A 27,291-nucleotide genomic window follows, 5' to 3' on the forward strand; every position below is an offset into this window, starting at 1 on the left:
GTTTTAAAAAAGGACATTCTATTTCGTTTGTCAGCTAGTCTAGGCCATATTCACCTTAGCGACTAGACCCATTTCATTGTACAAAAAACTAAACGCACTTCACTGGGTCTTATAACTCGTATCATGACAATTTGCGGACTTGTCCGGGATCAATATCCAAGGAGGTAAAGAGACTAGTAGTTTTAACATTCTTTTGGTGTACCAGAAGGCGCCGTGTTGTCTGAAGAACATTGAATCTTTTTTCCAGATATAGTTCCAGCCTAAAGCTTAAAAATGAACTACGATAAAAAGGTTGAGATGGGCGAACGTATGGGTCTGTTAGGGACAGAGCTCCTAGAATTTGTAAATAAGAAAGAGAAGCAATATACGGAATGTGAGGAGCGTATGCAGAGACGAGACGAAGACAGGTGTAGGTTTGAGGCTCAAGAAGCCGAGAAATTTCGGCATTATGGTGAATATGACTGAAGGGGGCCCGATGGTACTGGCTACAACTGTACGGAGATCGTGAAGAATCTAACATTTGTGCACTCGTACGATTTTTTTTAAACCGTATGGACCTCATACGGTTTTGTGACTAAGGCATTAAGTAGGTACTAGACTAAGTGTGAATTACAAGTACAAATGAGGGTAGATTTCCTTAAAAAGAAAGACGGAAAAATCAATAGAATCCGAGAGCAAAGGAATTTATTTATACAACTTCTTACTAAGAAGTTTGTTAACGGATCATTTAATTTAGATGCAAGATAAAGGATATGACAGGAAAGGGGATGAAAGCCGAAGTTTCAAAACATTTCCGACATTGTGAAATGTGATGATTCAGATCGGAACCAGTCCATATCCTGTTTTTATAAATGAGGTTTTATGTTAGAGATTCAGGAAAAATCAGGTCATTGTGCATTTTATAGCTGGTGTTAATCAACTTGATCTGCAAGCAAAAAATGATGTTATAAACCAAAGAACTAACCAGTCTGCACTGTAATAAGTAACTTTATTAATTTACAAAATGTGTCGATTATTGCATTACCTATTAGTTTGATAGTACATGTAGTTAGCTAGAGCTATTTTATGACCTCTTTCCTTCAGATTGTCTATGATGATCTATCCGGCAAATATTGAACTGAAAAATAGTAGGCCAGGTACGGATTTCATTTATTAGTAATACATAAATTCAAGAAATATGGAAGTAAAGGGGTAGTCGGCAAGACAAAGTTGTTATACAGCTGGTTGGTGACAGAATACGGGATATACGCCATCTCGAAAATCCATAACAGGCTGAAGCATTGCTCTCTCCTGATAACTTTATCCTCGACAGGGTATACCCTATATCCGTCTGCGTCTTCGAAATATTCCCATTTCCTTTCACCTACAAGCAATGTAACTAATAATACAGACACGTATGAAATTTAACCAAAGAACATAGACAAATGAACGAGGTATACTATTTTCTAAAGAGCAATACATATTCATATCATTTTCTTTAAAATAAGAAGTTACATTGTATATCCAATTTTTACATGAACGACCAGATTTGCCGTATGACCAAAGTGCCACCCTTTTGTTGAACCTCGACCCCTCCATACATGCTAACTTAGACCAGTATAGGGAGACACTTTTCCATTGTCGGACTAATGGCGGCTTCCAGGCCATTTCACCAGAAATTTCATCATTCGGTGAATATTTTCCAACACCAAGGAAGAAACGAACAGTCCGGTGATGAACAGCATCGATGCAAGAGTAAGATCGATATCCCCATAGCGGTGCACTATAACTAATAACAGGCCATACAACTGTGTCATAAAGTTTGGTGTACACATGATATGGAAGACCTCCAATAGATTTACAGTTGGCAATCAACAAACCCAAGGCTCGACTGGCACTCTGAGCAACATACTTTACAGTTATATTTAGATCAAGATGTTCTTGTAAAACAACACCCAGGTTAGTATATCTATCAACAATAGAAAGTTGATTTAAACCACACATAAAAGTAAACGATGTGCATGGCGTTGAATTAGGTCTAAAGTGAACTATATTACTTTTATTACAATTTACAACCATATCATTTGTTTTATACCAATCGTTTAAACCATTAATTAAAACTTGTAAATCTTCAGCAGTTTCAGATAACAAAACGATATCATCGGCGTACAACATACATTGTAATACATACTTTTTCGTTTTCTAAAGACACACCAACGTCAAGTGACTTAAGATATAATGTCAATTCATCAATAAACAAATTAAAAAGTAAAGGGGACAGTATTCAACCTTGGCGAAGGCCACATTTGACATCAAAACCATTCAGTTTCAAAAGCATTTACTCGTACACACGACAAAACACATGAATACAGTGATTTAATAGCTTTTAACATTTTACCAGCAATACCAATATTCTCTAGACGTTTCCATAACATGGTTCTATTTATAGTATCATATGCCTAAAATCAATAAAAGCGCAAAAAGTATCTTTATGTATCTTCTTTCTGCTATCAATTATATTTGTTAAAGATAAAATTTGATCTGTTGTGCTTCTGCCTTTTCTAAATCCATTTTGTTCATCGCTCACTTTTAGGTTTTCCTCAGACCATTTACTTAACCTGTTATTTAAAACATTGCAATGTACTTTATACATGGATGAAGATAACGAAATACCTCTATATGACAAAGGATCTCTTTTATCCGATGACGATGATTTGGGGATAGGTTTTATAACGCATTTACCCCATAAAGAGGGAAATATACCGTTATCAAAACATATATTGAATAAAACATGAAGGAAAGAAACACATGCATCATAGTTTAATACTTCAATTGGAATATTGTCGATACCATTAGCTTTACCCTTGTTAACAGATAACAATGCATTTTTAACATCCAATGAACTGATGTTACTATTAAAACTTAATATCATCTGCATTCAAATCCACGTTAACATTACTATTGTCAATGTGATCTAGTGAGGCCTTTGACGTTTGGAAAAGAGAGCTAAAGTCATGTTTCCACCTTTTCAAAACGGTATTCAAATCATGTGAAATAGATCCATCTGACGTGACGACTTCCATTGGTATCCCGTTACTTGTAGAGCAATTTACCCCAATCTTTCCGATAGATTTCCAAAAATTGGACGAATCAACGTTACACTCCTGTAACAATTGTGTTTGTATTGAATACCAATGGAAAAGCTTAGCTCTCTGGACCATTCGGTCAAAATCCCTGCGTTTTACAATATAAGATGACTTTAAAACTTTCTTACTGCTAACATTATCACAAGATAACCAAGCCTTTTCTGCTAAACAAACTTCGTTCCATATATCTGTCAGTTTATCAGACCACCAAGGCTTTCCTGGCCTTCGTTTTTTATTATTAGACCCATATTTAACATTCTTACATGGTAACCTATTAGACATACTTTGTTGGACTAAGTTACACCAATCATTGTAAACATCATCAATATCTGACTGTGTTCTAAAGCTACATTCAAGTTTAGATATAGTATAATTTACATCTTGCAAAGTACTAAAATCTAACATAAAATCATTTGGCACATTACTAACATCAACCTTTTTAAAACTAGACACATTACGGGTGTTCATATTAGTCGATTCAATATAAGTATCCACAACAACATTCCAAAGTAATAATGAGTGGTCAGGAAAAGAACTAGATGCAACATCTGAGATCATACCAGCTTCATTGATTAAATCAGACACTCGCTTAACATTAAAACGTTCACATGATGATAACTTATCATGACTTACAAAACAATAGTCCACAACAGAATTACCTTTTGAAGATACTGATGTAAAGTACCTTCTGTTTATGCGCCAGGTGTAGGCTGCATTTTTCAGTGCTCTCAAATATTGATAGTTTTCTGACATTTATACTTTGTTCAGAATTCTGAAAATTGGATATATTGGATATCATCTAGTCGTGGTTGGAATGTTATTTTGATTTTTAAAAAAATCATTATTGCAATTAAATTGCCAAACTTTCATATATCAGCATAGCCTGCAGCAATAATGTGTTTCAGTGAGCGAATGTCACCGAGGATTATTTATAAAAGATCAGAGTTGCACAATATTGGACAATTACCAAGTGCACAAAAGAGACCTAATCCCATGATTATCAAAAGATTGAAAGAGTTTCGATTAATTCAGTATAGAGGGACTCGAGGTGGGAAAAACCAGATTAGACGAGCATGGGACACTAACAATGGGGTAAATAATAACAACTTGATACGGATAAAACCTGAAAACTGTACATTAGTTCAGGGGCAGAAAAACATCAAAATTTGCTCCGTCAATACACGATCAGTGAAAAATAAAACACTCTCCATATGTGACTTCATCCTTACAAATGAATTCGACATTTGTGCCATAACTGAGATATGGCTCGGTAGCTCTGTTGACAAAGCGTGCATCGGCGAACTCGTGCCCGACTGTTACAAAATGAAACATGTCCCTCGTAGTGGTAGGCGCGGCGGGGGCGTAGCAATTATTCACAAGAGAGCCATACAAGTGAACATTGTCACATCAAGCAAAGACAACGAATTTTCCCAATTTGAGTATATGGATTGCAATGTAGTTACAGGCGGACACTCCATAGGCCTACGGCTTGCCATTATATACCGGCCACCCCCTTCCAAAGAAAAGGTTTAAACACAAATATTTTCCTGGAGCAAGAATGGCCCAATTTCTTAACTAAATATGCTACAATTGACAAGACCACCATCATTGTAGGGGACATTAACTTCCATCTTGATTTACCGGAAAATAGTGACACAAAAAAGTTTACAAGCAGTCTAGATGCATGTGGCATGCGTCAACATGTACATGAACCAACACATGTAGCTGGGCATACGTTGGATGTAGTGATAACCAGAGATAATGATGTCACGGTTTCAAATATCGAGGTCATAGATCCTGGACTCTCTGATTCAAATGGAAAGATGTCACGTGATCATTTTGCTGTGATATTTGACGCTAAAGCTTCCAAACCACCCCCAGTACGAAAAACTGTGTCGTACAGGAAATTACGTTCGATCGACATTGACTCATTTCGAGAAGACATACGAAGAATTGATTTCTTTAACACACAATGCACTCCATCTGATACTGATATCGATGAATTTGTGGCGGAATATTCAAATCAGTTAATTTCTATAGTAGACAAACACGCCCCTTTGACTACCAAGACTATTGTGTTAAGACCTTCATGTCCTTGGTATACCGAGCAACTCCACAAAGCAAAACATCAGAAACGAAAATTAGAACGGAAATGGCGTGAAAGTAAGCTCACAATCGATCACCAAATTTACCGAACACAGTGTGCTGAAGTGAATAAGATGCTAAAACAAGCTCGTGTTGAATACTATACAGGCAAAATTGACTCATGTGGCAGTGATCATAAGAGTTTATCAAAGATTACCAAAAATCTTCTTGGCGATACAAATCAGGTGATTTTACCATCACAATCATCTCCACAGCATCTCGCACAAGATTTCAGTGACTTCTTTATTGGAAAGATCGAAACAATCAGAAACGATATAGCATCGCAAACACAATCTGTATCTGATTTAGATGACATAGAAACTGAATACACAGGTGTCAATTATGTAGAGTTTACTCAAGCCTCAGAAGACGAAGTGAAATCAATTATCAAAAAGTCAGCGAACAAATCATGCGAACTAGATCCTATCCCAACATGGTTATTAAAAGAATGTCTTGACGAACTAACACCAGTGATAACAACAATTATGAATGCATCTCTAGATGCTGCGTATGTGCCCAAAGCGTTCAAACATTCACGAATAAGACCTCTTCTAAAAAAGCCAAGCCTAGATTCTAATGTCCTAAAAAAACTATAGACCTGTGTCAAACTTGCCGTTTCTGTCTAAAATCTTAGAAAAAGTGGTAGATGTTCGAATTGAAAATCATCTGAGGAACAACGAACTTCATGAAGTTAATCAATCTGCTTATAAAAAATTCCACTCAACCGAAACCGCCCTATTAAAAGTTCAAAATGACATTCTTCAATCGTTGGATAAGAACAATGTGACTATTCTTGTGATGCTTGATCTCTCTGCAGCATTTGACACTATTGACCACGGGACGTTGATTCATCGCCTTGAACGTCACTTTGGTGTTACAGGCAAGCCACTCGCATGGATGATGTCATACCTTAGTGACCGCTACCAAACCGTATGCATAGATGGCGAGCTATCACAACCAGTGCTAATGAAGTACAGTGTACCCCAAGGGTCTGTCCTGGGGCCAAAGAACTACACAATGTACACAAAACCAGTCGGAGCTATCTGCAGAAAGCACGGACTGAACAATCATTTCTATGCGGACGATTCGCAGTTATATCAATCATTCAAACCAATAAATAAAATGTCTATTGAGGAGACCATTCATCGCGTTGAAAGTTGTTTAAAGGATATAGTAAGTTGGATGAATAATAACATGTTGAAACTCAATGCTGAAAAAACAGAATTAATCATATTTTCATCTGAACACAAGACACAATCTGTTTCAAACATATCTGTGAAAGTGGACGGCTCTGAAATCAAACAATCAGGCAGTGTCAGGAACCTCGGTGCTTTCCTGGATTCGAACATGAGGATGGAGCAACATGTTAATAGTGTGTGTAGGAATTCCTATGCACAGTTGCGGCAAATTAGTCACATCAGACAATATATAACCGCAAACGCAACCAAATCTCTAATCAACTCTCTTGTTACATCACGTTTGGATTATTGCAACTCTCTTCTATATGGAATTCCGAAACGGTCAATGAACAAACTGCAATATGTCCAAAACACGGCAGCTAGAATCGTAACCAGAACATCCAGATACGACCATATAACGCCTGTTCTGCGTGAACTCCATTGGCTTCCTGTGCAATGTAGGGTAGAATACAAAATTATAACACATACATATAAGGCACTCAAAGATCAATCACCAGCTTATGTAGCGAACATGCTAGAAATATATACACCATCCAGAAATCTGAGATCGCAGAATAATGCATTAAAACTAGTGGTGCCCAAATGTCGAACAATACGATTTGGTGACAGGAGCTTTCAGACAGCTGCTGCGAGGTTATGGAATGCCCTCCCATCTGGCATAAGAGAGTGCAAGACCGTGCAAAGTTTCAAAAAAAGCGCTAAAGACGCATTATTTCATACAATTCTTTGGCAACTAACATCTCACTGATTACCTGATTTATAATGTAGGTACTTTGCCGGCCAATTAATTACTTTAATTAAGAACTCCAGTGTGACAGAATAATGTTGGCGGTGTTTTTTTTTTTTTTTTTTTTTTTTTTTTTTTTTTTTTTTTTTTTCTGTGGGATGTATCATGGATGTTTTCCGGGCCGTTTAGGTAGCGATTGACCCAATCATCCGGGTCGGTTTGCATGCTGTGATGCATTTCGCAGACATCATACTGTTTAATTCTGTCTGTTCAAAATGTAAGATATCTTCTGTTCTATTCTGCTCTGACCTGTGTCTTTGATAGGTCAGTTAATGTTTTATGATATTGTACTTTTGTTTCATGTTTTGATCGGCCTACCTTCCAATTTAAAATGCTTGGTATCTTATTACCGTAATGTAATTTTAATTTCTTCTATAATAGTTCAATTCCCATTTTTTTATTGAACATTATATAAATGTTTTTATGTAAAGCACTTTTGAACGTATTTTTATATGAAAAGAGTGCTATATAAATGTGGTATATAATAATAATAATAATAATAATAATAAAGTCATTATACACATTATTTCGACCATTAAGCATGCACATGTTAACATTTTTTAGAAAGTCTAAAAATATTTCACCATATCTATTTAAATTAAAATCAATAATTTCTCGGTGAATAATATCATCTACACCCTGTATGAAGTCGTCATTGTCGCCACATCTACTGTTAAAATCGCCACATACATACATAATACCATTATCCTTATACTGATAAAATCAAAGATAATAGAGTATCATAGAATTTATCAACGTCAAGCCATCTAGATGAGTGTTCCGGTGGCAAGTAACACACGCAGAGCAAAATTGAAAAATTACTGTATTTGTGTCGTAACTTTAACAATAGGATACCTTCACACGAATTGTCACGGACTGTTATATTAAAATCGATACAAAGAAACCAACTCCACCGGAACCAGTTCTGGAGTTTCTGTGGATCTGTGTTCTGTTATGCCCGAACCAAGTGAAACCATTAAGATGTAACACTTCGCTTCCAGTTAGATGACTTTCGGCTATACCTAAAATATCTATATTAGAGTTAAAAACACATGACGAACTTAAAACATAATTATCTGAATTAGAGTCTGTTTTCCATCCTCTCACATTCCAAAACCCGGCTCTTATCTATCTGCGGCCACGGTTATAGCCAACAGAGCGTCCCCGATAAGAGCCGTGCCTTGGACCATCACGATCCCTGTGACCATGATAAACCGGATGACGAGAAACATCCCAGCTATCACGACGGTCGTCGTGATCACTTCTCCCGTTTACATGACGAGCCCTGTTGTCCGAGCGGTAACGGTTCGGGTTCCGATTGACATGACCCAAGTCACGATTTACACGGCTAGAGTCACGCCGCTCATCGCTATTGCGATTGACTATTCGGGATCCCCTCATTGTAAGCTGATCCGATTGAAGCACATTAAGAATAGTGGCAAAGTTTCGTCTATTCTTTCGCTGTTCTGGGGCAAGATCATGATTGACATAAACTTTTGAGTACTGACTGATATTAGAAAAAGTCATAAAGGAAGGCAATAAAAATAATTGTATAAGCAATACATCCTAATATTTTAATCAAAAAGGAAATCGTTGCAAAATACATGTATATTGGGAAACAATTATGGAAAATAAGATTCAACAAGAAATCAGTACATTTTGATAATGTAAAAAGCATGGCACCTCGACCTTCTGCAAGCCAAATTGCTGACTTTCCCGAATGATAAATACAAAACTGTGATAATTAAGTAAAGACAAGATGAACAGACAGACCGAATGAAAGGAACTGTGATTACTGAATGTTACCTACATAAAGGGTTAGCATTAATATAAAATAAAGTAATGGAACAATTGAGAATACCGAATACAGTTCCATGCTTATGAAATGCAAAACATAATGTTTATTGAGAACCTGAGCAGTCTTAATGTTTTGGTCATATTTATAGCTATTTCTTCCTCTACATCGCTGTAGATGTTTTATTTAATGCAATATGGCTCGCTGTCTACAGACTCGTCTATAAATGATGCATATAAACTTATGAATACTCGATCCGAAACTGGTCCGGCTCGGCCAACTGATACATGAAGAAAACGTATTCTTCTAGTAAAGCCAGCATGAAACAGTTCATTTAAAGATCAAAATTGAATTTCGTAAAAAAGATTTCTCGTCTTTGTCTGCTTTAATACTGGTAGTAAGATATATAATTAGGGAATATTTATTTATCATATGTCAACACAAAATGTATAACACAAAAACTATTTTGTTTTCATTTACGAATGTATAATTTTAAGTAGTTGACCGTCTTTTTACTCCTTCTAAACAACTTATACAAACTGCTGGACTGATAGAATCGTTTTTCCATCGTTACAACAGTTAAATTGTTTTAAAAGTCTTAAACATATTTCGACATCAAACTGATATTTTACTCGTCATCCTACAAGTCCTTATGTTATTTACATTGTAATGAAGCCCATGTGGTTTATCCTTTCTGTCCATCTGTTCGTAGTTACTCCACTGACATGCTGTTGCATGGCGGCGCTGAATCCAAAACATACGAACATAATTATATAGTAAGCGCCAGATGTAAACCGAATTGTGTCCATCTCTTTAATGCATATTTATATAGCTACCGCATTTAATGGATATATCTGATATTTCTGATAAGGAACGCCCCCTCGGATATTGTTGCTATGTCTCACAAGCTTTCTCCAAAATGGCGGATATACATTATATCGCTATGACGTATTCCCCTTAATAAAGTGTCTAAATCTTTCACTCATTAATGTAAAAAGATCAAAAACCTGTCGTATCACGCGCTAAATGAATCATTGAATAAATATACTTAAGGTTATATTAACTCTATGAAGAAAAGTGGTGAAATGTAGCCGTTAAATGTCGGTGCTAATAAGGTCTTCATAAATATGATAATCGTAGAATTTGATAATTTGTTTATTTTGGGACCGCACAAAATGTTCAGAGACTATAGGTATAAAGTATGATACATATAGTACAAAGAAATCAAGGTACAAGGAATATGTCTTTAGATAAATTAAAGTTAAATTTGTTGATTTAACTGAATCAAACCTGCGCATTGTAAATTCTGTATGTTTGTGCATGATTATGTTTGCTTTTACGCCAACGATATATTAATATGATTAAACATTGAATTCATTTCTGTATTTGTAAGTACCGTCAAATGTTTGTAATATAATACTCATTTTTCAGTACAAAACTCTTAAAACAACACTTATTACACTTTTGTGACATTATCCGAGATCGAACATATCATTTTCCTGAAATCAAATCAGTTAACGCAATTAAAAGAGAGGAATCGGTAAATGGAAATAGATTGTGCATATTCGTCGCATTACTGTGATTAATGTGTTATAATATTGGTTAGTTACAAGTATCCAGCCATTATGTATTTAAATTAAAAGGTTCGTGGTCTCAAGAAAAGAAGAATTGAGTGGAATCATTCATGCCAATTTACCATAATGTAAATTGCACATTCTGACATAGCTGGATTTTGTTGCAAGTTAAACAAAGAGGAAAGTAGTCATCTCTGTATATTTAAGAAATAAGAATTAACATAAGCTTGAGTGATATAATTAATACGTATCAGATGACAAACAATGAAGAAGAAATCCTTAAAGATGATATATTATTTCGATTCTAACACGTTACGAAGGACTTTAAAGTACATCCTTGACGACATCCATCAAATGCTAGTATTTGCCTATTTTCTATTTTGTCTTGATTTCTTTTCCTGCGAGACTGACTTAATTATTATTATTATTATCATAATTATTATGATAAACACGTTCAAATGCGCTTTACAGCAACTGCAGCCACACAGGGCGCGAAATTATCCTCTACTAGTACAGACACAGAACGATCTGACCAGAGGGACAGAGTGAGATAAAGCCCCCAGAACAGACAGAGAGTATTTTTCAGATACAGACGTGGCCGGCTAATTTAGCCTAGCTCTTTTCGAATAGACAGTCTGGTTCTTTAACGTGCCCGGTGTATAGCAACGATACACGCAAAACCGTCTTTCCTGGGAAGAACCTGTTTAGACCTCTAGATAGGTGGGGGGGGGGGGCACTCAAGAGCATCTCAGAAATTCCCAGTGCCTGGACCGGGATTCGAACCCCGGGCCTCTAGATTGACTGTCAAGCGTGTTACCACTAGACCATCGGCCCACCACTAAATAATTGTGACGTCAGGAAAATGTATTGATATATAAATAAACACAGTAATCAGCTAGGAAAATGAATTCGGTTGTGTTAGAATCTGTGATAAACAACGGTTATCGCGCGGACCGGTAAGACAGCATTATGAAATCCATTATAACGTCAAATTGTGGCATGACTTTTCTTTATTACTACTTGGATAAATGAAGCCCAGCAAACTTTTTATCATAACATTTCAATGACCAGGTTAGAATAGAAATAAAGAAGGCCATCGAGTGGGGTTTTCACCTGCTTTATCACAGTTCAGAACTCAGATGCGCAGGAATTGAACCAAAATGTTTTAATATATCTAATTAAAATGCGATATTTTTAACAGCCTGATTTATATAAAGACATGGGTGTGGTATTTTATTAATAAGTGAAATGTTTCTATAAATCTAACAAAGCTGTTTTACTCTTTGTAACGGCATGATTTGTATAACATTCTGTATAACATTTTTGCAACCTAACGTAATTAAAGATATACCTAAATGAATAGTACTAATTCGCGATTTATTTCTTACGTTAATCAAAGTGTATTTATATCTGACATATGAATATTTTTAGATTGAAAGAAAGTTGATATCAGAACATAATTTAATCACACAAAGCATGAAAAAGTCTTACAGAATTATTATTGACCTATCATCCAAAAGGTCTATGGCCATAGTGTAAAATAAATATCAGCTAAATATATTCGTGTTTTAAATGTTAAGGGATGTGTATTTCGAACGCATCAATGTAGTACATACCAAAATGGAAACTGCTAATTTGCTATTTATATTATATAAGCACATTGTTTACTTGTCTTTCTTTAACAGTGTTTACACTGATTCAGCTTTGCATTATTTTAACTGTTTCTATAGATAAACTTTTCAACTTACAGCATATATTTATACTAGCATGCATCATCATGAAAGTGTCTTATGACTAATGTCTAGTGTAATCACAAAGGAATGACGACGCGACGTCTGAAAAACAGTCGTACATTCTAACGTTCTGATATTTTTAGCCCCGTTTTGGAAAGCCAATTAACTTCGGTACAACTATTTATTTCATTTAATTTCATCAAATGCAGTACTAAGTTGTGTAATAAGAGCACCGCTGTCATAAGCTGACTCTTAACATCAAGATACATAACTCCATCCTGCTTTTTGCAAGAATTATGGCCCTTTTTGGACTTAGAAAATCATGGGTAGGACAATATTTCTATTATACAAAAAAATCAGATGAGCGTCAGCACCCGCAAGGCGGTGCTCTTGTTTTTTTTTCAATAAATCAGACGAGCTAAAAATGCTTATATTCATCTTACATTCCCTTTCATTAAGAAATAGACTGTGGTTTAGTGTTTATATCTTGGTATGAAACATATGGACGTGTTTGGCTTACAGAAGGCGGCAATCTTCACACGCGCTTTAAAAAAAAAACCCATGTATTTCATACCAAAATATAAATGTGTAAACCACGATGGTGATGTGTATCTTATAACTACCACTTGGAATATGCAATTCAATTTTACATATTTTGGGAGTTATATTTCTCGGGAACCCTTCAGCAAACGTACTCTTGTCATGTCACAATGCAGTTTTCCAATTGGTCACATTCGGTAACATACACATTTACCATACCGCAATTGTTCCACCTTTGCTTAAAGTCGTAGTAATGGAACGTAGGTTTATCGTTTATAATGCAGAAGCAATTTTGACATATGCTAATGAGGTAGCCTGTCCATATTGTAATGTACTTTGTTGACTTAGAAACATATGTAAAAGTACATTAATAAATATTTTGTCTACAGTCATACGACAGACTAGCACAGTATATCATCGAACTGGTGAAATGCAGTTTGATATAAATATGTTAGATCAAAGTCGCCACACTATAAGAATACCATTAAGCAATTATACAGTTTTTCTCATTAATTTATATAATAAAATAATGTTTCTCTGACAGGTCAAAACACCCCAGAAATGAAATTTAGTAAGGACATAGTTTCAAACATGCGCAAATGTTCAGTTTTATTCATCAGTTAAAAAGCATATTTGGATGACACACACACACAACACACCTTTCCGGACATTTTACTTATAGGGATCAACTTGCATTAGTTCGTGTCAAAACCTTATCTCAAATGCCACTTTTAAATATGGAGTTCTAAACAAATGTTTTAAACGACTACAATAAACAACAAAATATGAGCTAGATACTTAAATAAATATATCAAGTTTTTGACTGAGCCGCTTCTAAATGGGTTGAGGCACTGATGTGAATAAAGTATTTGATATTGCATGTTTCAATTAGCCGTAATTTTGACATTTTACTAATAATATACTTTACTAAATGAGTAAAAATATGTGCTTGTAGTAATTTGAAAGGTATTTGAAAAAGTCTAAGTATGATGCTAGAAGATTTTGAAAGTGCATGTTGTCATACAGTTTACAGCTGTATGCAACATCGCGGTACTAATAAAATCTCTCTGATCTTTCCTACAAATATTCTTTATGGGAATATTTCTTCTTTCAGTTTTGTGAAAGTCATTTGAAAGAGCAGACTTTACGCAGTCAGGAAATCATAGAAGATAAAACATCACAATCAATAGCTGAAATATTACGAGCAAAAGAAGATGCAGAGAAAAACAAGCCGAAAGATCCTAATGCATCAGGCGCAGGCATTGCCATCGAACAGGAACATCATCAAGATGTAAGTTCATGTTTTGCATTTAAGATGTTTACTTCTAATTGAAACGGTCATTGCCGTTTGTAAGAGTTGCTTCATGTTGTTGTTTTTTTTTTTTTTTTTTTTTTTTTTTTTTTTCTTTTTTTTAAGACTTTTTTCGATAACACTATTACTATAAAAATATTCAGCATATACAAATACTTGTACTTTAACAACGACACTCATGAAATAGCTACGTTGTACAAAGACTAGTTCATGTTTTCGTGCATTTTAATGTATTATTATAATACTAGTAAATAGAGGTCACACAAATGTCCTTCGAGGCCGAGCAGTTAAGGTTGTTATCTTCAAATCTCTTCGCCCCTGACCAGTGTGGATTTGAAGCCATATTCGCCAAATGTTAAACGCCCTTAGTAGTAATGCTGTGCCTTAAAGTGTTATCATGGGAGCGTTACTAGGAAACACTCAAAGGGAAAGTAAAACTCTGGAGCTCCGAAACTATTCAAATTTTTGGACTATGTTTCAGATTCTTTATTTCGGAGCCATATTATCTTTTCATCATGCCAAAGGTTGCAAAAATCAACTTTGTTTTTGTAGTAATAGTATTTTGAGTACTTTCAATTTATTACATGAATTTCGTGGAGGTAAAGTTATACTTTTTTATTTATTAACTTTTCTGAAGAACTTTAAACTTTATTTGTTGACACTGAATATTAAAGTGCTCTTGTGATTTTATTTGTGTTCTACGCATATCCTGAAAAAGAAAACTATGATTTCCTCTTGATTCGATTTTTCAGACCAAGACAAAAGAACAATAATTTGTAATGTTTGAATCTAAATTTCAATCACAATTACTTGCAGCTCTTTGAATGTTCCGTTGAATGAATGAATACGTGTACGGTCCTGAAGAATTTAAACGACAATTTGCAGAAATAAGTGTGTACATATAAGAATGTTGATGGACAGAAGAGTATTTCATTGATAGATCATGATATGTGCGACAATTTTTCCGTCAGTAAATTTTACAGACAAAATAAAAAACAACACAAAATTGGTCAGACAGAGGAATTAAACACACAACCCTAAAGTTAGTGGCAAAATGTTTTGTAAGACTTCAACACACGAAAAATAATTGTATATAATTTGTATCATTATTTAGGTTCGGAGAGCGGAAATTAATTTACGGAAACGTACGGAATATTCATGAGTGCCAGGTCAATACTTACGAATAATAAATAGAAATGTTGAACGGTTATCTTAAAATAGAAACCAACAGTAATTAAATAACATATCTAATTTTTGATTGGCCTTTACGCTTGTCATCGCAAGAAGAAACGACTGCTGGTGACTGTGACGTATAAATTGCGGCAATATCAAACATATCGGGTTTTTTTGTTTGTTCAAAGTGGAACGAGGGCAAATCGTCAAACGGGAAAGATCTTAATTCTTAACGAGTAGTAAGAAATATAATTAGGGAGTATTTATTTATCATATCTCAACACAAAATGTATAACACAAAAACTATTTTGTTTTCATTTCCGAATGTATAATTCTACTATAATTTTAGTAGTTGACCGTCTTTTTACTCCTTCTAAACAACTTATACAAACTGCTGAACTGAATCGCTTTCCATCGTTACAACCGTTAATTTTTTTTAAAAGTCTTAAACATATTTCGGCATCAAACTGATATTTTACTCGTCATCCTACCACTCCTTATGTTATTTACATTGTAATGAAGCCCATGTGGTTTATCCTTTCTGTCGATCTGTTCGTAGTTACTCCACTGACATGCTGTTGCATGGCGGCGCTGAACCCAAAACATACGAACATAATTATATAGCAAGTGCCAGATGTAAACCGAATTGTGTCCAACTCTTTTATTAATGTATATTTATATAGTTACCGCATTTAATGGATAGTTCTGATTTTTCTGATAAGGAACGCCACCTTCCCCCCCCCCCACCCCCTCGGATATTGTTGCTATGTCTCACAATCTTTCTCCAAAATGGCGGATATACATTATACCGCTATGACGGATTCCCCTTAATAAAGTGTCTAAATCTTTCACTCATTAATGTAAAAAGATCAAAAACCTATCGGATCACGCGCTAAATGAATCATTGAATAATTATACTTAAGGTTATATTAACTCTATGTAGAAAAGTGGTGAAATGTAGCCGTTAAATGTCGGTGCTAATAAGGTCTTCATAAATATGATAATCGTAGAATTTGATAATTTGGTTTATTTTGGGACCGCACAAAATGTTCACAGACTATAGGTATAAAGTATGATACATAATGTACAAAGAAATCACGATACTAGGAATATGTCTTTAGATAAATAAAAGTTAAATTTGTTGATTTAACTGAATCAAACTAGTATTTGTAAGTACCGTCAAATGTTTGTAATATAATACTCATTTTTCAGTACAAAACTCTTAAAACAACACTTATTACACTTTTGTGACATCATCCGAGATCGAATATATCATTTTCCTGAAAACAAATCAGTTAAAGCAATTAAAAGAGAGGAATCGGTAAATGGAAATAGATTGTGCATATTTGTCGCATTACTGTGATTAATGTGTTATAATATTGGTTAGTTACAAGTATCCAGCCATTATGTATTTAAATTAAAAGGTTCGTGGTCTCAAAAAAAGAATAATTGAGTGGAATCATTCATGCCAATTTACCATAATGTAAATTGCACATTCTGACATAGCTGGATTTTGTTGCAAGTTAAACAAAGAGGAAAGTAGTCATCTCTGTATATTTAAGAAATAAGAATTAATACCACGTGGGCGTAACATAAGCTCGAATGATATAATAATACATATCAGATGACAAACAATGAAGAAGAAATCCTTAAAGTTGATATATTATTTCGATTCTAACACGTTACGAAGGACTTTAAAGTACATCCTTGACGACATCCATCAAATGCTAGTATTTGCCTATTTTCTATTTTGTCTTGATTTCTTTTCCTGCGAGACTGACTTAATTATTATTATTATCATAATTATTATGATAAACACGTTCAAATGCGCTTTACAGCAACTGCAGCCACACAGGGCGCGAAATTATCCTCTACTAGTACAGACACAGAACGATCTGACCAGAGGGACAGAGTGAGATAAAGCCCCCAGAACAGACGGAGAGAATGTTTCAGATACAGACGTGGGCGGCTAACTTAGCCTAGCTCTTTTCGAATAGACAGTCTGGTTCTTTAACATGCCCGGTGTATAGCAACGATACACGCAAAACCGTCTTTCCTGGGAAGAACCAGTTTAGACCTCTAGATAGGTGGGAGGCACTCAAGAGCATCTCAGAAATTCCCAGTGCCTGGACTGGGATTCCAACCCCGGACCTCTAGATTGACTGTCAAGCGTGTTACCACTAGACCATCGGCCCACCACTAAATAATTGTGACGTCAGGAAAATGTATTGATATATAAATAAACACAGTAATCAGCTAGGAAAATGAATTCGGTTGTGTTAGAATCTGTGATAAACAACGGTTATCGCGCGGACCGGTAATACAGCATTATGAAGTCCATTATAATGTCAAATTGTGGCATGAATTTTCTTTATTACTACTTGGATAAATGAAGCCCAGCAAACTTTTTATCATAACATTTCAATGACCAGGTTAGAATAGAAATAAAGAAGGCCATCGAGTGGGGTTTTCACCTGCTTTATCACAGTTCAGAACTCAGATGCGCAGGAATTGAACCAAAATGTTTTAAATTATCTAATTAAAATGCGATATTTTTAACAGCCTGATTTATATAAAGACATGGGAGTGGTATTTTATTAATAAGTGAAATGTTTCTATAAATCTAACAAAGCTGTTTTACTCTTTGTAACGGCATGATTTGTGTAACATTCTGTATATTTTTGCAAACTAACGTAATTAAAGATATACCTAAATGAATAGTACTAAGTCGCGATTTATTTCTTACGTTAATCAAAGTGTATTTATATCTGACATATGAATATTTTTAGATTGAAAGAAAGTTGATATCAGAACATAATTTAATCACACAAAGCATGAAAAAGTCTTACAGAATTATTATTGACCTATCATCCTAAAGGTCTATGGCCATAGTGTAAAATAAATATCAGCTAAATATATTCGTGTTTTAAATGTTAAGGGATGTGTATTTCGAACGCATCAATGTAGTACATACCAAAATGGAAACTGCTAATTTGCTATTTATATCATAGCAGCACATTTTTTACTTGTCTTTCTTTAACATTATTTACACTGATTCAGTTTTGCATTACTTTAACTGTTTCTATAGATAAACTTTTCAACTTACAGCATATATTTATACTAGCATGCATCATCATGAAAGTGTCTTATGACTAATGTCTAGTGTAATCACAAAAGAATGACGACGCGACGTCTGAAAAGCAGTCGTACATCCTAACGTTCTGATATTTTTAGCCCCGTTTTGGAAAGCCAATTAACTTCGATACAACTATTTATTTCATGTAATTTCATCAAATGCAGTACTAAGCTGTATAACAAGAGCACCGCTGTCATAATCTGACTCTGTACATCAAATGACATAACTCCATCCTGCTTTTTGCAAGAATTAAGGTCCTTTTAGGACTTAGAAAATCATGGGTAGGACAATTTTTCTATTATACAAAAAATCAGATGAGCGTCAGCACCCGCAAGGCGGTGCTCTTGTTTTTTTTTTTCAATAAATCATATTAGCTACATATTCCTATGTTCATCTTACATTCCCTTTCATTAAGAAATAGACTGTGGTTTAGTGTTTATATCTTGGTATGAAACATATGGACGTGTTTGGCTTACAGAAGGCGGCAATCTTCACACGCGCTTTAAAAAAACCATGTATTTCATACCAAAATATAAATGTGTAAACCACGATGGTGATGTGTATCTTATAACTACCACTTGGAATATGCAATTCAATTTTACATATTTTGGGAGTTATATTTCTCGGGAACCCTTCAGCAAACGTACTCTTGTCATGTCACAATGCAGTTTTCCCATTGGTCACATCCGGTAACATACACATTTACCACACCGCAATTGTTCCACCTTTGCTTAAAGTCGTAGTAATGGAACGTAGGTTTATCGTTTATAATGCAGAAGCAATTTTAACATATGCTAATGAGGTAGCCTGTCCATATTGTAATGTACTTTGTTGACTTAGAAACATATGTAAAAGTACATTAATAAATATTTTGTCTACAGTCATACGACAGACTAGCACAGTATATCATCGAACTGGTGAAATGCAGTTTGATATTAATATTTTAGATCAAAGTCGCCACACTATAAGAATACCATTAAGCAATTATACAGTTTTTCTCATTAATTTATATAATAAAATAATGTATCTCTGACAGGTCAAAACACCCCAGAAATGAAATTTAGTAAGGACATAGTTTCAAACATGCGCAAATGTTCAGTTTTATTCATCAGTTAAAAAGCATATTTGGATGACACACACGCACACAACACACCTTTCCGGACATTTTACTTATAGGGATCAACTTGCATTAGTTCGTGTCAAAACATTATCTCAAATGCCACTTTTAAATATGGAGTTCTAAACAAATGTTTTAAACGACTACAATAAACAATAAAATATGAGCTAGATACTTAAATAAATATATCAAGTTTTTGATTGAGCCGCTTCTAAATGGGTTGAGGCATTGATGTGAATTTGATATTGCATGTTTCAATTAGCCGTAATTTTGACATTTTACTAACAATATACTTTACTAAATGAGTAAAAATATGTGCTTGTAGTAATTTGAAAGCTATTTGAAAAAGTCTAAGTATGATGCTAGAAGATTTTGAAAGTGCATGTTGTCATACAGTTTACAGCTGTATGCAACATCGCGGTACTAATAAAATCTCTCTGATCTTTCCTACAAATAGTCTTTATGGGAATATTTCTTCTTTCAGTTTTATATACGTTCCTTGTTTTTTAACATTTAGAAAGGGTCTGCTTTTCTTAGTATTTTATATGCCATCCCTTAGCCTAGCTCTGTTGCAAAATATTCATGAAATTAAACCCTCTACTTTGTTCTTCATTATGTTATATCAGGTAAATTTAATTCAAATTAAGATCTACATATGAATTGATTATTACATAAATACGAGGTTTAGTTCGTATCCACAAGAAAGAAACATACAACATTTAGAATGAGCAAAATATAAGACATCGCGACAAGTTTAAAATGACCCGAAAAGGCATTTATAGTCGGAAGAATTCTAAAGCGATATAATCTTATTATGAACACATGTTTCTTCTTTTTTATAACACTATTTTATAAAAATTTCGTCTTTGTTTAAAAACAGGATGTAAAGTTTAAGAAATGTGATACGTCGTTTTAGATAATTTATCCCTGTTCATACAAATTATTCCAAAAGTAACCTTTCTTTGATATTTCTTAAAATAATGTAACTTTGAGAAGCTCTACATATCCCAATTGTTTTGTTATCAGGCCCCGTGTTCACAAAACATTTTCAGTCTCAGCTGAGTTTGATAATGAAACTTAATTTCTCATTTATATCTTAAAAGCATGTTTAAGACTAAATTTTAAGTTGATAACTATTTTAAAGTGATTATTCGGTATTGATGGTCAGTCTCATTTGGAATTTAACCTTGAAGTTTTGGTAAAACTGATATTAAAATTTCAAACTCAAACAGCTGAGATCAAAAAATGTTTTGTGAACACGGGGCCAGATTATTAGAAATTTCGAAATGAGCGATAACATTTTAAACGTTGCTGAACATAATCAAATTATTTTTACGAACTCAAAAAACCTAAAGATAACGTCATATAACAGTTTGGCCAGGCTTTCATGGTTGACTGATTCGAGTGTTCAATGTCCAGAATTTATCTTCTGGTATTGTTCTTTAAGAAAAGTATTATCTTAAGTCTCTACTAGAATGTGCAAGGTTCGGCCATATTTTAGGATTTATAAGCCGGGCTAATAAACACACTAGCTGGGAAACTCTCTGATCACGTGATAAATTTTGTCGATATATCATTAAACTTTCGTAATTTTCCCCCCTATTGTAAATTCAGTTCTCCGGCTATTTGATGCTCTACATCAAAATTTTACTTGTCATAATTATACTTATAACTACTATTTTTGAGTCGGCTAAAGGCTGAAAGCCTTTTGACGAGTCCTTGCTGTTCAGCGATTCTCTAAATGGACCGAATAACACGTGAAGGGATGTAGTTCCATTAGATTTCTCAAACTTCAAACAGTTCACTGCATGAATGAAGTTAAGTTGTGTCAATTCCCTTTGCTATGACCAATATACGATGTAATCTGTCATATTTATGACGTGCAATACTCGAATGTAACTCATTAAGCATAAATGTGCATTTTAAGAATTGCGCAGGCTTACAAAGCTTGGGTAACATCCAGCGAAAGACAAAAAATAGTTCCACAGGGCTCCAGATAAGATGCATATTAGCGTAAATTACGTATAGAAATAATGCAAATACGCATGTCTAATAATTTCTAAGCGTATAAAAACGTATATAAAATTACAGAAACGCACACAATGCTTTTTTAAAAACAAAATCTGAATCGTCCGGATGCGTTAGGTAACATAGCCGATCAGCCTTAATTCTCCCACATTGAACGTAAACACGCATCGTATGATTTCTATAAACTTTGCGTGGGTTGAATTTTGCAGTCAGTAAACGGATAAATTATCGGAAGAAGAAGCTCTTACTGGTTTGTTTAGTTACTACTGATATTAAAAATGATTTTAATTCTTATTTTTCGAGAAATAAACAAATCGGCGAAACATTAAATTATATTTTCTTGTAGTTTTTGAAATCGAAAGTAGATCGTCTATGTTTGGCTGCTTTCACGAAACGAAACAACTTTTTTATGAAAAGATTTAAATAAGAGGTAATTTAACCGTAAACTTCAATGTCAGATACTGCCAATTGCTGCTAAATGTCTTCGTATCATCACAATTTGTAAAATATATTGTTTTAAACTGGAGAAAAGTGTAATCGTATCGGGATATAATATTTTGGGTAAATATCGAGCTGTGTTATGAAATTTTAAGAAAAAAACTAAAAACAAACTGAAACTGGTAGACTATACTGTCAGTACATCAATCATTAGCCGACTCAGGCCCTTCAGGCCTTTGATTAACACTTGAGTTTGATGTGTTCGAAGAAAGATTGAAAGAGCACCATTGAAATATATACCATTTTTATCTGAAATAGAATCTGCTGATATTTTGGAATTTATCTACACCTATCGTGTGTTGGTTTTATTTCAATGTTATTGTTTTGCATTTTCTGTTTCATTCATATTTAGTTTTAATTTAATTTAAGAGCGTAATGATGTTAAAATTATAAGTTTCTAATCTAACACACTCCAGTTTTAGCTCAACTGAGCACGAAGTGCTCGGGTTGGGCTTTTGTGATCGATCCCTGTCTGGTATCCTTCCAACCGTCTGTCATCCGTCCGTCCATACTTTTCTTCAAACAACATTTTCTATGAAACCATAAGCTGGAGGTTGATAAAACATGGACTGGATTTTTTTGTGGTTGTTGTCTTTCATTTTTTTTCCAGATCGTTCTTCTTTGATGTATACTGCTACACTGCTGGTTCGGTTTTGAAAACAAATGGCATAAATGGTCCTAAGTAGCCCTCTACCATGATTGTACGAATTATCTTTATTCGCCTAAAAGCGTGGTCGTGGTCTCTTTTCCTTACATTTATTAAGTGGAAACTTCTAAAAGGCTTCTTGCATGAAACTGCTTGGAATGCCGTTGTTGAAATAATTTGACACAAATGGTCTTTGTGTGACTCTCTCTCTCTCTCTCTCTCTCTCTCTCTCTCTCTTTCAAAATTTTTCAAAATATTAAAAAAAAATCTGATTCGTTGAAAACACGGCTGCCAGAGGTCACGTTTCCTAATATATATATATATATATAGTAGAACTTTGAAAATCTCCTTGAGAGAAACTGCTGCCTCGATTTTAAAATACCTTCACACAAATGTTCTTCACGTGACCCTCTGCCAACATGATTAAACTTTTTTTTTTGTTTGATTTGGCAGAAATCGCTGCTTAGGGGCGAGGTCACTTTTTCTTTTTATGATTTATATTAACATATATATTGCATCAAATCCCCCTTCCCCATCACACACATATACATTATCTGCCTATATGTATTAAGTAGAAATTTTTGAAATATTCCTGTAGGAAAACACTGGCACTGCATTTTTTTTCAAAATGATTTCGCAGTCATTTCCCTTTGCATAACCATCTACCGAAACTGTTTAAGCAAGCCGAGTAACACAGGTGAGCGATCCAGGGACATCATGGTCCTCTTGTTTAACTAACTGCGGCCTATGTGACAACATTAATTTTGTTCTAGTTCCTAGTGGTAATGCACGTGTTCCATAGGTGTCATTTCTATGCACGTATCTTTCACGAAGAACTGTCACATAAGCAATCGAAATGTTAGTCAGAATACATCAATTTGAATATATTCCTTATAACTTCAGGTACCAGTTCAGCACCAAGCGACACCTTTGGAGGAGGGTAATTTGATCATTACAATGTATTTTTTATGTTGAAATATAAAAAAGCTCAAGTCAGTTGTTATCATAGGTAAATGTTTCATTCCAATCCCGAGAGAAATTTCGAAACTGAGAATAAATATTTAAACTGATTTATTGATACAAACGTCATACAATACAGATGCATATGTCATCTTCTCTGACTGTTAAATTGTCTTTTAGATGAGCCATTTGTATATTCAGATAACCATATAATAACTGAATATATCATTGGATTTTCAAACGTATGCCGTTGGTGAGGATGAGCCGTATGTAACTATGTTTTAGAATAGTTTGCCCATAATTTACAATATCTTTATTATTGAACAAGTTACTCTACTGTGTTTGGTCCTATACTTCATTTACAACTTAAAATTTAGTTAATATCATTTATCGTTTCGATTAATTGATTGTATAAGCATGGCTGGCTTCCGTAGATAAAGTTAAAGACTATGAGACGTTGACGCATTCTTCAAGAACATACAAATATAGGGAATATTTCGATGTAAACAGAATCCCCTACTGTTAGAGGACTAATTATCTCCAATGCAGTTTAACGTAATAGTCTGTTATCTTTACTGGTTTATATTTTTATTATATTTTATAATGCAAAATGCTTATGTGTAACATTGCATGTCTGGATATCTACAATTGTTTGCTTTTGAAAATCTGTTTATTAAAGTTTAACTTTAAACGTGTGGAAACACAGAGAAAAATTAAAATGCGTCATAAAAAATAAAGGAAAAAAAGGGTAACAATTCTAAGAAATAAATGTACCAGTTTGTAACCCCGCTTATTATATTGAATAAGGTTTACGCACGAACTGCCAAGAAGCAAACTTAAGACTTTCTTGTAAGTGGTGAAATACTTTTACAGCCGAAGCAAGGTTTCGAACTATCAGTTTTAAAGGAGATATTATTCTTCGAAGCTCTCCACTCAAACCCCACACGAACTTGGAATTTCCTTAAATATGGTATTTTTATGCATCTACAGTACTTCAAGAAAATGCGTTGATACTGAATGACATAGCAGAAACTTGCGCGCAAAAGAAAATAAAACACACAGATAACATACTCTTACTCGGAAACGCTGGATCAGGCAAAAGTGCCCTTTTAAATACAATAATTAAGGCACTTTCTGGAAGATACATACCAAGAGCAAGATATGGTTTTGGACAAACATGTGCCCTGACGAAAACATTACAAAGGTGAGCAAAATGATGGGTTAATTAGAAAATCACGAACAAGTGCCTACCCAAATATTGCATTAAAACTGAATTATTCCTGAGCTAAATCGAAATATATTTCAACATGCTAACATTGTAAGCAACAATTGTGACTTCAAGTAATGCTGGTGTGTTCACGTGACTTATTTTCCTTAACCTGCTTCCAGAAAAGCATCATGGCGTCACAATGGTTATACTGTAATAATGTAAAATGTCTTATAGTTTATACTTAATAATTATGGGGGTGGAAGCATTTACTTTTATCAATTTAAAGGGGCATGTTCTTATTGAAATTTTTGAGAAATAAAGGCTAACTGCTTGATTAACGGTAGGAAATGTCAATTTCTCAACATTTTGATTGAAATGGTTAAGGAAATAATGTAAGTATATTTCAATTAAACATTCAAATATATCGGGGTTTCGTTATATTTTAGATTTGAAAACTTGAAAGCTTAAACTTTATTTATAGGTGAAACACATGATATAAGTGCATTATGCAAATGCTCTTCCGACTGTATACTTCTTTTGATTCACTTAAGGTTTGAGAATTGTGGTATTACTGAAGATGATATTGCCGATGCCGACCGACGGGACATTTTGAAACATGCTATACCTTATCTTCCTTCTTTTTTTGACTCCCCCCCTTTCTGCAACAGTTCACCAGAAATGATGGAAATATTGGAACTGGTCATTGGGGGTAATGTATTATTCCTGTTCTAATCTTAATCATTAATCATGCGAAATATGTTTCTATTTTAATATCAGTAAACACTCATACACTGAATGCATGGTGTAACATGAGCAAGACTGGTCCTGTCTCGAAATATTAGGACCTCCCTAAAATAGGGATTTACTTGGACAAATGCTAATGGATATTGGACTATTATACATCAAAATGATCGTGAAATAACAAGGATTATAAACATTATTGTGATATAAAAAAGTGTTGTTTTATTTGGATATAATTTGATGGACAAAAAGTGAGTTGATTTGATTTATAAATATTGACAATATTGATAAACCTGTATAAAGTACATCGGTACGTTCCACACAACTGACCATCTAACACCGTCCATTGTCCTGATTAAACTTTATCAGCGAATCGGGGTGGATTATTCCTTCAATCCCTGCTCGACAATATTTTCTACGGAAGCGCATAAGAGTCAAAAACCACAATGGGCGTTTCAATTGAACTTTATAGAGCGAGGATAGGAACGTTTTCTCAACAAGTAAAGATGAAATCTAATGTGGACACTATAACTCTGAAGAATGTGTCATTGTGCATCAGACTTTGCCTATTTTTCTTGCTTATTGCACAATGTGTCGAGTCTAATCCGGCTGGATCGGAAACTGATATAGGTTTGGGAACAGCAAAGTCACGAGGTGCGGCGAAGGGTCGAGGAGGTCGAGGAGTTGCGACAGCGGACTAGGAAGTGGCCGATTAGTTGAACGTGAAAACGACACACGAAAATGCTAGTCAACCGTCTTTAAGTTACTGGATGCGTCCGATGCAATCTACAACAGAAGGCTATCTGAAGCAACAGGAGGCTTGTTATCGGACTCTGAAAACATGGATCTGGACTCAGACCTAGAGGACACTACCATTCAGGACACTACGTCGTTGGTACTTGATATACGACGAGAGGTCAGGCATATGAATAAAAAGTTTGACAAAAAGTTCGATTCGATAGAAAAATCAGTGAAGGAAATAAAGGAAGATAACAAACAATTAAAGGAGAAAAATGACAGACTTTCAAGTGACGTAGAAGCATTAACTTCAAAACTTGCTGCCGTTGAAACCAAACTTGCTAATACCACAAGACAACAAGAAAGACTAGAGAGACAAAGCAAAATTAAGAATTTAAAGTTCTTTAACATCGACGAAACAGTGAGTGAAAATACAGTCTCCAAAATAAAGTGATTGGAAATATCAAAGACCACCTTGAACTCAGTGATGACGAAATCTCACTCAAAAATGCATGTCGTTCACCGAGCAAGAAATCTCCGAAACCAGTTCTGGTTAAGTGTTCGAACCAGTCAGTGAAAGATAAAATCTTGTCGGCGTTTAGGAACAAACGAGATGAGGGCCTTAGCCTACCGTTTAGAGTCGGCGAAGATTTGCCCGAGCGTATGCGTAAAGCGAGAGCTGATCTAATTCCCTTCTTCGAACAGTGTTTAAGTGAAGGCAAGTCAGCCCACTTCAAGCACGATATTCTTGTAGTTGAAGGTGTTAACCACACATATGACTCGGAGGGAAAGAAACCAGTTGCTATAGACAAATAACGTGTTGGCCAAAGTCCA

At 34.6% G+C, this 27,291-nt stretch overlaps 1 protein-coding gene across 1 annotated transcript in view; it reads left to right on the top strand.

The window, feature by feature from the left end:
- The first annotated feature begins 273 nt into the window (after positions 1-273).
- The window catches only part of LOC123538735 (uncharacterized), a 38,084-nt gene continuing 11,066 nt past the window's right edge, over positions 274-27,291 (top strand). Inside the window, exons 1-7 of the mRNA XM_053529802.1 lie at positions 274-451; positions 1,527-1,710; positions 4,031-4,217; positions 14,013-14,189; positions 23,712-23,748; positions 24,759-24,972; positions 25,530-25,687. Of these exons, the coding sequence (XP_053385777.1) occupies positions 274-451; positions 1,527-1,710; positions 4,031-4,217; positions 14,013-14,189; positions 23,712-23,748; positions 24,759-24,972; positions 25,530-25,687 (1,135 nt within the window). The remainder of the gene's footprint in view (positions 452-1,526; positions 1,711-4,030; positions 4,218-14,012; positions 14,190-23,711; positions 23,749-24,758; positions 24,973-25,529; positions 25,688-27,291) is intronic.

Source organism: Mercenaria mercenaria, chromosome 18 (genome assembly GCF_021730395.1).
Source record: "Mercenaria mercenaria strain notata chromosome 18, MADL_Memer_1, whole genome shotgun sequence".
Lineage (NCBI taxonomy): Eukaryota > Metazoa > Mollusca > Bivalvia > Venerida > Veneridae > Mercenaria > Mercenaria mercenaria.